Source organism: Mercenaria mercenaria, chromosome 3, assembly GCF_021730395.1.
Source record: "Mercenaria mercenaria strain notata chromosome 3, MADL_Memer_1, whole genome shotgun sequence".
Taxonomy (NCBI): domain Eukaryota; kingdom Metazoa; phylum Mollusca; class Bivalvia; order Venerida; family Veneridae; genus Mercenaria; species Mercenaria mercenaria.
The window spans coordinates 75,248,048-75,263,772 of NC_069363.1; the positions used below are offsets into that span (position 1 = coordinate 75,248,048).

The 15,725-nt window shown below is 36.6% G+C and overlaps 1 protein-coding gene and 2 pseudogenes across 1 annotated transcript; all 3 read right to left on the reverse strand.

Moving 5' to 3' along the window:
- Nucleotides 1-2,953: 2,953 nt before the first annotated feature.
- On the reverse strand, nucleotides 2,954-6,105 carry LOC123525681 (actin, clone 302-like; annotated as a pseudogene).
- Nucleotides 6,106-6,470: 365 nt separating this feature from the next.
- Nucleotides 6,471-13,387, reverse strand: LOC123524375 (actin-3-like; annotated as a pseudogene).
- A 603-nt stretch (nucleotides 13,388-13,990) lies between these two features.
- On the reverse strand, nucleotides 13,991-15,308 carry LOC123525680 (actin, alpha skeletal muscle). The gene is made up of 2 exons (XM_053539765.1): nucleotides 15,230-15,308; nucleotides 13,991-14,439 (listed from the first exon to the last, which is right to left on the reverse strand). Exons 1-2 carry the CDS (start codon nucleotides 15,306-15,308, stop codon nucleotides 13,991-13,993), a joined length of 528 nt encoding a protein of 175 aa, XP_053395740.1.
- Between the last annotated feature and the right edge of the window lie 417 nt (nucleotides 15,309-15,725).

Below are 15,725 nucleotides of genomic sequence, written 5' to 3' on the forward strand. Positions count from 1 at the left end.
CTGTGTTGAGAAAGTGTGTTATCAAGAGACAATTTGTACACTTTAATCAGTACGGTACATGCATGTTTGGTAAGTTATTCATGTTGTATAGCAGTTTTTATTGCATTATGACAGTTGCGCTGTGCTTGCAACATTCATGCTGTGTTGAGTAAGTCATATTACATGTTGTATTGAGCAAGTTGTTTTATGTGCATATATTGAGCAAGTTATGTTTCAGGCTGTATTGAGCAAGCTATGTTACATGTATATATTGAGCAATTGTGTTACAAACCATATGAAAATTTACGTTACATACATGTTCTGAGCAAGTTGCTTTATATGCTGTGTTGAGCAAGTTGTGTTACATGCCGGACTGAGCAAAATGTTCATATTGCTGTGTTGAGCAAGTTATGTGTCATGTTTTATTCAGCATGTTGTGTTACAGCTTGTGTTGAACAGTTTGTTTTAGACATGGTTATCACTTCCCCCAAAGGGCAGTCTGACCAGTGTTTGCTTGGTCCCGGTCTGACCATGTGCGAAAAGCAAACATATCAGTGGTTTTCACCGACTGGCTTATTGATCATACTTTATAATTGCCAGTACTTTAGTCAAAAAAAAACAAAATTGACCTTAGCATCAGCTCTTGTCCAATGCCATTTAGATTATTCTTGTTCATCTTGGTATTCCGGTCTAAATAAGATATTGAAATCAAAACTACAAGCTTCACAAAACAGAATACAGTCAAACCTGTCTATAAAGACCACCCTTGGGAGAGCCAAAAAGTGGTCTTTGTTGGGAAGTGGTCTTTATTCACAGGTTAAAATACACTGTAAATGTTAAAATGGGAAACAAAATATGTGCTCTTTAGAGCCAGATGGTCTCTGTTCAGAGGTGGTTTTAACACAGGTTTGACTGTAACTAGATTTGTTTTAGACTTACCTACTAGAACCAGTATTAATCATGATGTATCAATATCCTCAAAGTATGTGACAGAGCGAAGCAACTTCGTCTGAATCATGCATTCAATATTTTTCACGATAAATGCCCAAACTATTTGAAACAAAGCTTCACTAAAGTGTCTAAGATACATACAAAGACAAGATTTAGTAAAAACAATTTTGTAGTTTCTAAAATTTCAGCCTTTGAGTCAAGGACATTCTTCAGCTTGGAATGCTCTGCCAAGCAGCCTAAAATATATCAAAAGTAAATAAAGTTTTAAAATCTACTTTAAACGTACATTTTTTTAAAGAAGGTAAATCACTTGAGGAAAGCCAAGCTATAAGATATTAATATGTAGCTTTTAAATTCAGTTGATATCTAACTTTTAGTTGCCATTACTGAGGTACTTAGTAAAATACACTCTCTTTCTTCCATTCTTTTTATTTATTCTTCATTCGCGTATTAGTTTTTCATTGATCCTTTTTTCTTTTTACCGTATTAAGTCGAGGACACAACTGGAAATAAATGTTCTTCAAGCCACTTTCATGGGTTATCCTTGGTATAAGACAAGCGGAGAATAATTTATGAAACAGAACTATTAAATTATTGTCATTTTTTATCAGTTTTATAAAAACTATCTGTTCGTGTTTTTATTTATGTTATGCAATATTATGTGAATGTAAGTCACATGTTAGTTTTAGAAATTGTTTGCCTTACAAAACATATCTTACTTAATGCGATATTTGTATTTTTAAATTGTGTATACGATCTTATACCTGAATTTATCTGTCTATCTATCTATCTGTCTATCTGTCTGTCTGTCTGTCTTGAACCATGATAACGACAACATCGAGGCTGAACACCACTAAATTCAACTGTTCTTTATTGCATGTAAAATCTACTTATTTGATGTCAATATTTCGACATTCTGTAGATTATCAGATTTTCAGAAAGATTTTCTAAAGAAAAAGAAACATGTGAGTTAATTTTTATATAAGGAAGTTACGGCATATCAAAAAATAATCCTCTGAGTTCACTCTTTTTCGTTTCTGTCAATGTCTCCTTTCCGATACATGAATTTTTAAGTCGCCATTTTTTTCTAGCGTTAGATAAACAAATACTATAAATACATTCCTGAGGTGGAATCGCTTCATGATACATAAATTAAACTCCTGCTACGAAGAGAATTTTTAATTCAGTTGTAGAGTGGTGGGGCTGTGAAGGTGACGGAATCTAAAGCCCACGAACACTGTATGAACATTAAAATGCGTTAGGTTGAGTAGCATATATACATGTATATATCGTCATTCCGGTTCCCCAAGGACACGAGCTCTCATAAAGTGCTATGATGCACAGTGCAGATAAAGGTGAACTCGCAAACACTTTTTATCATATCGGGTCTACTATTGAAGAAATACATGCACTTCCGGTTAATGCTGCTACTATTTAGTATGCTACGTACTATAAGAATAAGAATCTTTCACTGGTTGGGGGTAAAGATGGGAATATCCGGCACGAGAGTGACTGTTTAGGCGGTAACGAGGCTCCTGCCGAGTTACCGCCCAAACAGTAATCCGAGTGCCGGATATTCCCATCTTTACCCGCTGCCAGTAATTGATTCTTTGTCTTGCACGCCATATTCTTCAACTTGTACAAGATATAAAGAAAAACGAAGGTTTATTTTAAGGCGCTATTTTTTTTATAGTAGCGTATGAATTTACGCATTCATTCATAAATTAAAGCACGTGAATCATCTTACATCCCTGGGTTTTTTAGCACTGGAAAAGCACGGGAAAGTCCTGTCCGGCATGCAAGAAAAGAAACGTAATGCACATATTAGCATTTAGGAGTGACCTGTCGGTTTTATTTATAGATTTGGATTTTCCAGACTGTTCTATTTATTAAATAAGGGTTTGAAAGATATTTGACTTATAAATATATATATTTCAAATAATATACAGATCGAAATTGCCTCAGTAGCTCAGTGAATCTTGCTAGTGAGTTAACTTTGCGATTAGGAGGCTGAGGGTTCGAATCCCACACAGGGCGATTTGTTTTATGATTGAATTTGTTTTATTTATATTTTTCATGTTTACTTTTATTTCATTTTATTTCATCATTTCAGTTTCATTTTTAATTTCATTCATACAATTTCAATACATTCAATACATTTCAAACACACGCGTCCAATGGAGCATCCTCACAATCAAGAAGATATTTGAAAAAACCTATGTTATATGCGTAAATAGCAAAATGATACAAGTAATGCAATTCAAATTATATATTTAACATTATCATCATTTTAAAATGTATGTTACCAAAATATAAAATAAAAAAAAGTATTATCTCCGTTGGAATTCGAACTCACAAAAATACACAAAAATAAGATTCTAGAGCCGTCATGCTTAACACTGCACTGCGTCTAATTGTCGAAGGAGGCAGTCATTTAAATATTTATTATAAAAATAAGTTATAAAAAGGTAGGGTACCCCTTTACTGAAGTGGTTTATTCCAGTAACCTTTCAAATTTATTAATAAAAGCCACAGGTCACTCCTAAATGCTAGTATATACAATGAATTGGAAATTCGTATGTCTATTTATGTATTTACTGTGGTTAACAGACACTCAAAAAGAATACCTAAAGACTGCATATAAAATTCCAGAAATGATCATTTACATCTACATGTGTACATTTGTGGATCTAGAAACATTTTCTGTGTACGATGGAAGGTCCAGATTCGTTATACTCTTGTTTACTGATCCACATCTGTTGGAAGTAAGATAATGAAGCCAGTATAGAACCACCAATCCATACAGATAATTTCCTCTCAGGTGGAGCAATGATCTGGATTAACATAGTTTGTGGAGCAAGGACTGTGATTTCCTTCTGCATAGGATCAGCTATACCTGGGAACATTGTGGAACCGCCGGACAACACGGTGTTTGCGTACAAATCTTTACGAATGTCGATGTCACACTTCATGATACTGTTGTACGTTGTTTCATGGATACCTGCGGATTCCATACCGATGAAAGATGGCTAGAACATAGCCTCTGGACAACGGAAACGCTCGTTGCCAATGGTGATGACCTGACCATCAGGGAGTTTATAGCTTTTCTCCAGTGAGCTTGATGAAGCAGCTGTCTGCATTTCCGGTTCAAAGTTTTTAGCAACATAGCACAGCTTTTCTTTAATGTCTCTTACAATTTCTCTTTCAGCAGTGGTGGTGAAAGAATAACCACGCTCTGTAAGGATCTTCATGAGATAGTCAGTGAGATCTCTACCAGCAAGATCTAATCGCATAATGGCGTTGGGAAGAGCGTAACCTTCATAGATAGGGACGCTGTGTAAAACACCATCACCAGAGTCCATCACAATGTCAGTGGTTCGACCGGATGCGAACAATGACAGAACTGCCTGTACCTGGGAACAGTGTGGAGCCTCCGGACAACACGGTGTTTGCGTACAAATCTTTACGAATGTCGATGTCACACTTCATGACGGCTGGGATGTTGAAGGTTTCAAACATGATTTGTGTCATTTTTTCTCTGTTAGCCTTGGGTTTAAGTGGAGCCTCGGTTAGAAGTACGGGGTGCTATTCTGTGGCAACACGGAATTGATTGTAGAAAAAGTAGTGCCAGATTTTCTCCATATCATCCCAGTTAGTAACAATACCGTGTTCTATTGGATATTTCAATGTTAGGACACCTCTCTTGGTCTGGGCCTCGTCACCCACATAGCAGTCTTTCTGTTCCACACCGACCATCACACTCTTAAAGAGAATGTACATGACATAGCTATATGTTCATTATATTGTTACATTTTTTACCACAAATTGTTTTGTGTCCGGCATTTCACATGATGATTAATATGACACTGGCACGACCTACATTTTATTCTGACAGTTTACTTTGAAAAAGTCGTGCTGAAGCGATCGTGGCGGCCAAATTGCACCTTTGATCATATTGATAGCTCTGGTAAAGTAGGCAAAAGCTAAAGTTGTCCGCTCAGTTGAAAAAATGTTTCTTATACTACCTATGAAGGTATGTCGAATAAAATAGGGTTATTATAACAGTAGATTGATCTGGGATGCAGTATTCGGCTCGAGTGGATTTTGCCAGTTCGGATCTCGATTTCGGATTTTCGAGGCGCACAAATTGTGAATAGTGAAAACACTAATTTTAATACCGCACATAAACTTTTAAAGTTAGAGCCATAAAGGGAGGTAATCAAAAAAAAATGATTCAAGAAAACTTTCCGCTATGTTAATTAGTGTCCAGACTTTTGTCACAGCTGCTTGTGAATAGATTATAGTCCTTTATATTTCTGATTAGAAAGGTTTGCATGTTTTAATGTCTGATGTTGTTTTAATATGTATGTGTATAATTATCGTGCAAAGTGAGACTTAAATAAACATATCTTATCTTATCATATATTAAGATAAAACAATTATCGGAAACAGGATTTACCAATACATTAATATGTTTTATGTCATTAAGGAAAAATGTGGCCGCCATGCTATTATCAAAGGCATTATGAGCCTTTATTAAACTGCGATTGTTTTTTTTTAAACGTTTACAATGAAACATCTGGATTGTTTTAATCACTGTTTTTTACCTCTTTAAATGGTTAAGGAAAAAGTTATAAAGACGTTCAACCAAACCAGTAACTGTATAATCTGTGTAAATCTTACTTACTTACTTGCCGATTCATGCATTGCATGTTTACTGTTAAAATCTATACTTTATCATTTTTACGCAGACATAAACGTGTTTGTGTCCTTTATCTGCAATTCTGTAACAAAAGCAGTGACAATCTCACATCATACTTTTGTCATAAAATCCGTAAATATAATAAAAGGTACATAACAAAACAAATTGAGCATATAAGCCCATGAAAAACTACGAACGCGTCGTGCGGAAAAATACAAAGAAGTCGCAGGTTTTAAATGTTTCTATATCACGTGAGGGTATTTTCTTTATACCTTATTTATGCACCTTCTATATTAGAGCTCCGCTTCTCTAAGTCACACACATGCCAACAGTCTTTATGCAAATATAACGCAGTGGACTGTTTTCCCAAATTTTATGTACATCTTGTGGATTTGGGACTTCGTATATATATTTTAAATAGTTTGGTTTAATTCAGTGTCCTCGAGTCAGTCATAACGCCACCTTTATATAAACGATTTTACTTATGTGGGATGTTTCGTTCTTTCTGTTGGACTTTTGTCCTTGTTTTGTACACAGACAAAAAGCTAGGTCTACCTACTTGATCCTTTTTTTCATTTGCTCAACTGCATTGCATTAAAGAGAAATGATATGTGAAATGTTACGTTTGAAAGAATCTCCTTTTTCAGGAAAGTACCTTGTTATTTATTAATCCTTTCAACTGACGTTGTTTGTTCGATTTAGAACGCTTTATGATACAGTCCAGAAAAGGGAGTTGGCAACAAGAGATTATTTTGAGGTTTAAGGTGGAGGAGCCGGACATTTACCGCCACTTTTATTTTACTGAAAGTAAAATACATTAGGTCTGTATATAAATCGCATATGTTTATCTATTCGGGCAGCTCTCAAAAATCAAGGACCACAATTGTCATAGATCATTGTAGATTTTTCTATGATTAAGTAATCGACTTAGTCCCAGCATAATACATATGTAATAAGGTTAAGTTGTACGCAGAGAAAATCATATGTGTCCTTTGCAACAGATGAATGCAGAGAGCGCAAGTATACTTAAAATGAACAATTTCCATTAATTTTATAATGTTAGTTTTTGTTATTTAGAAACATTTTCTGTGTACGATGGATGGTCCAGAATCGTCATATTCTTGTTTACTGATCCACATCTGTTGGAAGGTGGACAGTGAAGCCAAGATAGATCCACCAATCCATACAGAGTATTTCCTCTCTGGTGGAGCAATGATCTTGATTTTCATGGTTGACGGAGCAAGGGCTGTGATTTCCTTCTGCACACGATCGGCAATACCTGGAAACATAGAAGAACCGCCGGATAGCACGGTGTTTGCGTACAAATCCTTACGAATGTCGACGTCACATTTCATGATACTATTGTACGTTATTTCATGGATACCTGCGTATTCCATACCAAGGAAAGATGGCTGGAACACGGCCTCTGGACAACGGAAACGCTCGTTGCCAATGGTGATGACCTGACCGTCAGGGAGCTCATAGCTTTTCTCCAGTGAGCTCGACGAAGAAGCGGTCTGCATTTCTTGTCCAAAATCGAGGGCAACATAACACAGCTTTTCTTTAATATCTCTTACAATTTCTCTTTCAGCAGTGGTGGTGAAGGAATAATCACGCTCTGTAAGGATCTTCATTAGATAGTCAGTGAGATCTCTACCAGCAAGATCTAATCGCATAATGGCGTGGGGGAGGGCGTACCCCTCATAGATTGGTACTGTGTGTGAAACACCATCACCAGAGTCCAACACAATGCCTGCGGTTCGACCTAAAGCGTACAATGACAGAACAGCCTGAATGGCGACGTACATGGCTGGAGTGTTGAATGTTTCAAACATGATTTGGGTCATCTTTTCTCTATTTTCCTTGGGATTGAGCGGGGCCTCAGCTAGCAGTACGGGATGCTCTTCTGGGGCAACACGGAGTTCATTGTAGAAGGTGTGATGCCAGATTTTCTCCATATCATCCCAGTTAGTGACAATACCGTGTTCGATTGGGTATTTCAGTGTTAGGAAACATCTCTTCCTCTGAGCCTCATCACCGACATAGCTGTCTTTCTGTCTAATACCAACCATTCGTTCCTGAAAATATACAATTTAAGCAAATTAAGTATTGTGTTCATCACCAATATAGCTGTTCTTTTGCCTTGTAATACATAATACGGTGTCCTGTGATAATTAAAAAAGGATCCCAGAGAATGCTAAAATAGTTTTTTTCCTTCTAAAGTCTGGTTGGAAGAATAAAGGTCTACTCAAATAACAAAATCTGTGTAAACATTGAATACAAAACATAAGATCTCATCTTTGTAACTGCAAACCATATGTAAAATAAACACTTAATATTTAAATAAAAATCGAATAAAGACGGCGGATATTACATGAATATTTCATGAATCATATGAATCTCCACTTTTGCTTAAAATTTCAGGTTAAAGTTTTGATGCACTTTCACTCTATCTCAGTTATTACTAAATGGATTTGATTCAAACATAAAACAGCTGTTCCGCATCATCACCTACATCATGTGACACAAGGTTCATAACTCTTGCACCAGTATTTCATGAATTATGCCCCTTTTACTTAGAATTTAAGGTTGATTTTTATGCATTTTACTATATCTCTTTTATTACAGAGGGATTTGAATCAAACTTAAAATAGTTGTTTCACATCATTACTCACATCATATGATACAAGGGCCGTAACTCTTGCACCAATATTTCATAAATTATTCCCCTTTTTCATTAGAATTTCAGGTTAAAGTTTCGGTGCAGTTTTACTCTATCTCAGTTATTACGGAGTGGATATTATTCAAACTGAAAATAGTTATTCCACATCCTCACCCATGTCATATGACACAAGGTCCATAATTCTGGCACAAATGTTTCATGAATTATGCCCCTTTTACTAAGAATTTAAGATTGAAGTTTCGGTGCGCTTTCACTTTACTCTTACACCAGTATGACATGAATTATGTCCTATTTTACTTTCCGATTGAAGTTTTGGTGCACTTTCACTCTATCTCAGTTAATACTAGATGGAGTTGATTCAAACTGAAAATAGTTGTTCCACATTCTCACCCACATCATAAGACACAAGTCCCATAACTCTGGCACCAATTTTTCATGAATTATGTCCCTTTTACTAAGAATTTAAGGTTGACGTTTTGGAGCACTTTCACTCTATTTCAGTTGTTACAGAGAGGAACTGATAAAAACTTAACATAGTTGTTCCATATCATCACCCATTTCATTTGACTCAAGGACCATCACTCTTGCACCAATATTTCATGAATTATGCCTCTTTTTACTTAGAATTTCAGTTTACTTTTGATGCTATTTCTCCATGTCCCTTATATTTATTTATACTTTTTGATACACTTATCTTTATCTCATATATTACTTAATACTTTTGACACAGACTCAATCTCTTGTACAATATTTTCATTTGAATTGGAACCATTACACTCTCCAGTGACAGCTCCAGCTTCCTCATATGTGCCAGTTCCACTATCCAGCAACGAAATATCTGAGCACGCTGTCTCTTGTGCCAGCTGTTGTTATGTTAGGTTGCCTGCATTGGGACGGGAAAACCCTAATTTATTCTACCATCTACGTATGCCATTTGATGAGAGTTTGAAGTATAAATAAAATACTAACCTGATGTCTAAGTCTTCCAACAATAGATGAAAATACGGTACTTGGGGCGTCGTAGCTGGCGAATCCAGCTTTACACATAACGGATCCATTGTCGATGACTAAAGCAGGAACATCTTCATCTACCATATTTTTATATTTCAACAGAGTTTCTAACAACCCACTTTTAAAGTAAATTCCTGATTTGTACTATACCTATTAATGTGTCTTCTGTCAGCGGTCCACTTATTTTGAACAACCATATATGGAAATACGTTGTTACCTGATATCCGCATTACACTGTACAAAATGCGTAACTTTTCCCAGAAATAGATTTTCCTTGTTATAAGTGTCACTCTGACACCAAATTAGGTGTCAGCAACGAAGAGACGCAAATTTCAAGGTTAAAAATGTACAATGACAAGATACGTCTATAGAAAATAGGTTGCTTTATTAGTCCATAAAAGGGAGTTGACAACGAGAGACCATTTTGAGGTTTAAGATGAAGGAGATTGACAGTAAAATGCCCTAGGTTTGTGTATAAATCGTGTATGTTTATCTTTTCGAGCAGCTCTCGAGAAGCAAGGACCACAATTGTTATAGATTATTGTAGATAAAAGCATAAAACGCATACCAGCATTTCATATTTTTAAATATCAAGTCTATTACTTTAAAACTTAGGTACATCTCTGCCGAATCAGTCTTTAGCATACAACTTACAAATACGATTCACATACAATAAATGCATCAATTTCGTAGGTTTTATTAACGGATTTTCTATGATTAAATAATCGATTTAGCTCCAGCATAACGCGTTAAAAAGTTGTAAGCAGAGAAAATCAAATGTGTGAATGCAGATAGCGCAAGAATTTTTAAAATGAACTGTTTTCATTTTATTTTAATCGTCTCAGTTTTCGTAAATTAAATTTAGAAACATTTCCTGTGTACGATGGATGGTCCAGATTCGTCATATTCTTGCTTACTGATCCACATCTGTTGGAAGGTGGACAGTGAAGCCAAGATAGATCCACCAATCCATACAGAGTATTTCCTCTCTGGTGGAGCAATGATCTTGATTTTCATGGTTGACGGAGCAAGGGCTGTGATTTCTTTCTGCACACGATCGGCAATACCTGGAAACATAGAGGAACCGCTGGACAGCACGGTGTTTGCGTACAAATCCTTACGAATGTCGACGTCACATTTTATGATACTGTTATACGTTATTTCATGGATAACTGCGGATTCCATACCAAGGAAAGATGGCCTGGAACATAGCCTCTGGACAACGAAAACGTTCGTTGCCAATGGTGATGACCTGACCGTCAGGGAGCTCATAGCTTTTCTCCAGTGAGCTCGACGAAGAAGCGGTCTGCATTTCTTGTTCAAAATCGAGGGCAACATAGCACAGCTTTTCTTTAATATCTCTTACAATTTCTCTTTCAGCAGCGGTGGTTAAGGAATAACCACGCTCTCTAAGGATCTTCATTAGATAGTCAGTGAGATCTGTACCAGCAAGATCTAATCGCATAATGGCGTTGGGGAGAGTGTACCCTTCATGGATTGGTACTGTGAGTGAAACACCATCACCAGAGTCCAACAAAATGTATGTGGTTCAACGGAAAGCGTACAATGACAGAACAACCTGAATGGCGACGTACATGACTGGAGTGTTGAATGTTTCAAACATGATTTGGGTCATCTTTTCTCTGTTTGCCTTGGGATTGAGCGGGGCCTCAGTTAGCAGTACGGGATGCTCTTCTGGGGCAACACGGAGTTCATTGTAGAAGGTGTGATGCCAGATTTTCTCCATATCATCCCAGTTAGTGACAATACCGTGTTTGATTGGGTATTTCAATGTTAGCACACATCTCTTCCTCTGAACCTCATCACCGACATAGCTGTCTTTCTGTCTAATACCAACCATTAGATCCTGAAAATATACAATTTAAGCAAATTAAGTATTGTGTTCATCACCAATATAGCTGTTCTTTTGCCTTGTAATACATAATACGGTATCCTGTGATAATTAAAAAAGGATCCCAGAGAATGTCAAAATATTTTTTTCCTTCTAAAGTCTGGTTAGAGGAATAAAGGTCTACTCAAATAACAAAATCTGTGTAAACAATGTGAGCTTATCATTAATTACAACACAAAAGATCTCATCTTTGTAATTGCAAACCATGAGTAAAATAACCACTTAATATTTAGATAAAAATCGAATAAAGACGGCGGATATTACATGAATGAACGTAGACATACGCATTCTTGATCCAATCCAGTTTTAGGCAGCGTTTTAAACTATTATTTCTGTGAATTGTACCGATGTATTTTTCAAACAGAATTGTTTTGTTTTCAGTATATTACTGAATGCTTTTTAGCTAGACTATACAAAGTATGGAGAGCTGTCCTACTCGACCCGGAGTCGGCGTAGGCGTCCGCGTCCGCACCTTGGTTAAAGTTTTGATGTACCTTCTCTTTATTTCTGTAATTACTTGATGGATTTATTTTAAACTTAACACAGTTATTCCACATCATCACCCGCATCATCTGGCACAATGGACATAACTCTCTCACCAATATTTTATGAATCATATGAATCTCCACTTTTGCTTAAAATTTCAGGTTAAAAAGTTCTGATGCACTTTCACTCTGTCTCAGTTATTACCAAAAATGGATTTGATTCAAACATAAAATAGCTGTTCTGCATCATCTTTCACATCTTGTGACACAAGGTTCATAACTCTTGCACCAGTATTTCATGAATTATGCCCATTTTACTTAGAATTTAAGGTTGATTTTTATGCATTTTTACTATATCTCTGTTATTACAGAGAGATTTGAATCAAACTTAAAATAGTTGTTTCACATCATTACTCACATCACATGATACTAGGGCCGTAACTTTTGCACCAATATTTCATAAATTATCCCCCTTTTTCATTAGAATTTCAGGTTGAGGTTTCGGTGCAGTTTTACTCTATCTCAGTTATTACGGAGTGGATATTATTCAAACTGAAAATAGTTATTCCACATTCTCACCCACGTCATATGACACAAGGTCCATAATTCTGGCACAAATGTTTCATGAATTATGCCCCTTTTACTAAGAATTTAAGGTTGAAGTTTCGGTGCGCTTTCACTCTACTCTTAAACCAGTATGACATGAATTATGCCTATTGTACTTTCCGGTTGAAGTTTTGGTGCACTTTCACTCTATCTCAGTTAATACTAAATGGAGTTGATTCAAACTGAAAATAGTTGTTCCACATTCTCACCCACATCATATGACACAAGGTCCATAACTCTGGCACCACACCAATTTTTCATGAATTATGTCCCTTTTACTAAGAATTTAAGGTTGACGTTTTGGTGCACTTTCACTCTATCTCAGTTGTTACAGAGAGGAACTGATAAGAACTTTACATAGTTGTTCCATATCATCACCCATTTCATTTGACTCAAGGGCCATCACTCTTGCACCAATATTTCATGAATTATGCCTCTTTTTACTTAGAATTTCTGTTTACATTTGATGCTATTTCTCCATGTCCCTTATATTTATTTATACTTTTTGATACACTTATCTTTATCTCATATATTACTTAATACTTTTGACACAGACTCAATCTATTGTACAATATTTTCATTTGAACTGGAATCATTACACTCTCCAGTGACAGCTCCAGCTTCCTCATATATGCCAGTTCCACTATCCAGCAACGAAATAGCCGAGCACGCTGTCTCCTGTGACAGCTGTTGTTATGTTAGGTTGCCTGCATTGGGACGGGGAAACCCTAATTTATTCTACCATCTACGTATGCCATTTGATGAGAGTTTGAAGTATAAATAAAATACTAACCTGATGTCTAAGTCTTCCAACAATAGATGAAAATACGGTACTTGGGGCGTCGTAGCTGGCGAATCCAGCTTTACACATAACGGATCCATTGTCGATGACTAAAGCAGGAACATCTTCATCACCCATATTTTTATATTTCAACAGAGTTTCTAACAACCCACTTTTAAAGTAAATTCCTGATTTGTACTATACCTATTAATGTGTCTTCTGTCAGCGGTCCACTTATTTTGAACAACCATATATGGAAATACGTTGTTACCTGATATCCGCATTACACTGTACAAAATGCGTAACTTTTCCCAGAAATAGATTTTCCTTGTTATAAGTGTCACTCTGACACCAAATTGTACAATGACAAGATACGTCTATAGAAAATAGGTTGCTTTATTAGTCCATAAAAGGGTGTTTGCAACGAGAGATCATTTTGAGGTTTAAGGTGAAGGAGATTGAAAGTAACATATCCTAGGTTTGTGTATGTTTGTCTTTTCGAGCAGCTCTCGGAAAGCAAGGACCACAATTGTCATAGATTATTGTAGATAAACGCATAAAACGCATACTAGTATTTCATATTTTTCAATATCAAGTCTATTACTTTTAAACTTAGGTACATCTCTGCCGAATCAGTCTTTAGCATACCACTTACAAAAATACGATTCACATACAATAAATGCATCTATTTCATAAGTTTTATTAACGGATTTTCTATGATTAAGTAATCGATTTAGCTCCAGCATAATACATATGTAATAAGGTTAAGTTGTAAGCAGAGAAAATCATATGTGTCCTTTGCAACAGATGAATGCAGAAAGCGCAAGTATACTTAAAATGAACAGTTTCCATTAATTTGTATAATGTCAGTTTTTGTTATTTAGAAACATTTTCTGTGTACGATGGAAGGTCCAGATTTGTCATATTCTTCTTTACTGATCCACATCTGTTGGAAACTGGACAGTGAAGCCAAGATAGATCCACCAATCCATACAGAGTATTTCCTCTCTGGTGGAGCAATGATCTTGATTTTCATGGTTGACGAAGCAAGGGCTGTGATTTCTTTCTGCACACGATCGGCAATACCTGGGTACATAGAGGAACCGCCGGACAGTACGGTGTTTGCGTACAAACCCTTACGAATGTCGACGTTACATTTCATGATACTATTGTACGTTGTTTTGTGGACACCTGCGGATTCCATACCAAGGAAAGATGGCTGGAACTTGGCCTCTGGACAACGAAAACGTTCGTTGCCAATGGTGATGACCTGACCGTCAGGGAGCTCATAGCTTTTCCCCAGTGAGCTCGGCGAAGAAGCCTTTTGTACTCAACCTAAACACCGCTGATTCGAAGTTCATTCAAAGCAAATAATTAAGCACGGAAACCTAGATCTTTTTGGTTAAATAACCGACCCAGGGGTCACTGATTTCAATAACGTTAGCTAAGACTTCAATCTACGAAATTCAACATTCACTGAAGTTGTTTGAAAAACATAGATCGAAGTAGAACTCGACAGCGTTTCAAACACAGTTAATAAATATTCGAAACTCGCCAACTCTGAGATCGAAATTTTGTTGTTGAAAGATGTATTTTCAGTTTCTCGTTTTGTGACTAGCTCTAAATAAGATTCTAACTAGAAAACTATCTAGGATCTGTCTCGACAACTCATGATCACAGTTAAAGACAACCCCATTGCCGGGAATGTCTACAAAATAAGTTTTAAAAAATTTCAAGATATTTTCTGCATACATTTCGTATTTCAGTTAATTTGTTGAACATTTTTTATTACTTTATGACGTACTAAGTTACATTTAGGTATCTATACTACGGTGTTCCATTGGGGCCAGCGCCTGCTCCCTATGGACGCGAAGCACGGTACGATGGCGAAGCGCGACAGTACAATGGTGATAACACAACAGTACGATGGCGAAGCGCAACAGTACGACGGTGAGTCCGTCGTACTGTCGCGCTTCGCCGTCGTACTGTCGCGCTACACCATCGTACTGTCGCGCTTCGCCATTGCACTGTAGCACTTCACCATCGTAGTGTCATCATCGTACTGTCGCGCTTCGCCATCGCACTGTAGCGCTTTACCATCGTAGTTTCACTATCGTACTGTCACGCTTTGCCATCGAACTGTCGCGCTTCACCATCGTACTGTCGCGCTTCGCCACCGCACTGTTGCGATTCGCCATCGTAGTGTCAGCATCGTACTGTCGCGCTCACCATCTTTTCTCTGTTTACTTAAGGACCGACTTTAATTAAACTCTGTATTGTATAGTATTGTCAACTCTGTTCAATGACCAAATAATTAGAACGTTTTTCGGTATGGGTATTATTAAAATGAATATCACCAGACCTGATGTTATTTAAATAAATATCACCCGGCAGCTGTTATTCAAACGAATATCACCCATGTGTTATTCAAATGAAAATTCGTTAGCAGTGTGTCACTCAAATAAATATCATCTGGCATGATGATACTAAAAATATCAAACATTAAATAAATGATTAATATCGTTTGAAATGTACTATTCAAAAATAGTCTCCGTTGGTCTATGGCTATTTTACATGATTGTTTACTTGAGGGATGAAAAAATGAATATCAACCT

Coding starts and splice junctions, on each gene's coding strand:
- LOC123525680 (XM_053539765.1), bottom strand. CDS start 15,308: ATGGCGAATCGCAACAGTGCGGTGGCGAAGCGCGACAGTACGATGGTG. Junction 14,440..15,229: donor TTCGATGGCAAAGCGTGACA/GTACGATAGTGA, acceptor GTTTAGGTTGAG/TACAAAAGGCTTCTTCGCCG.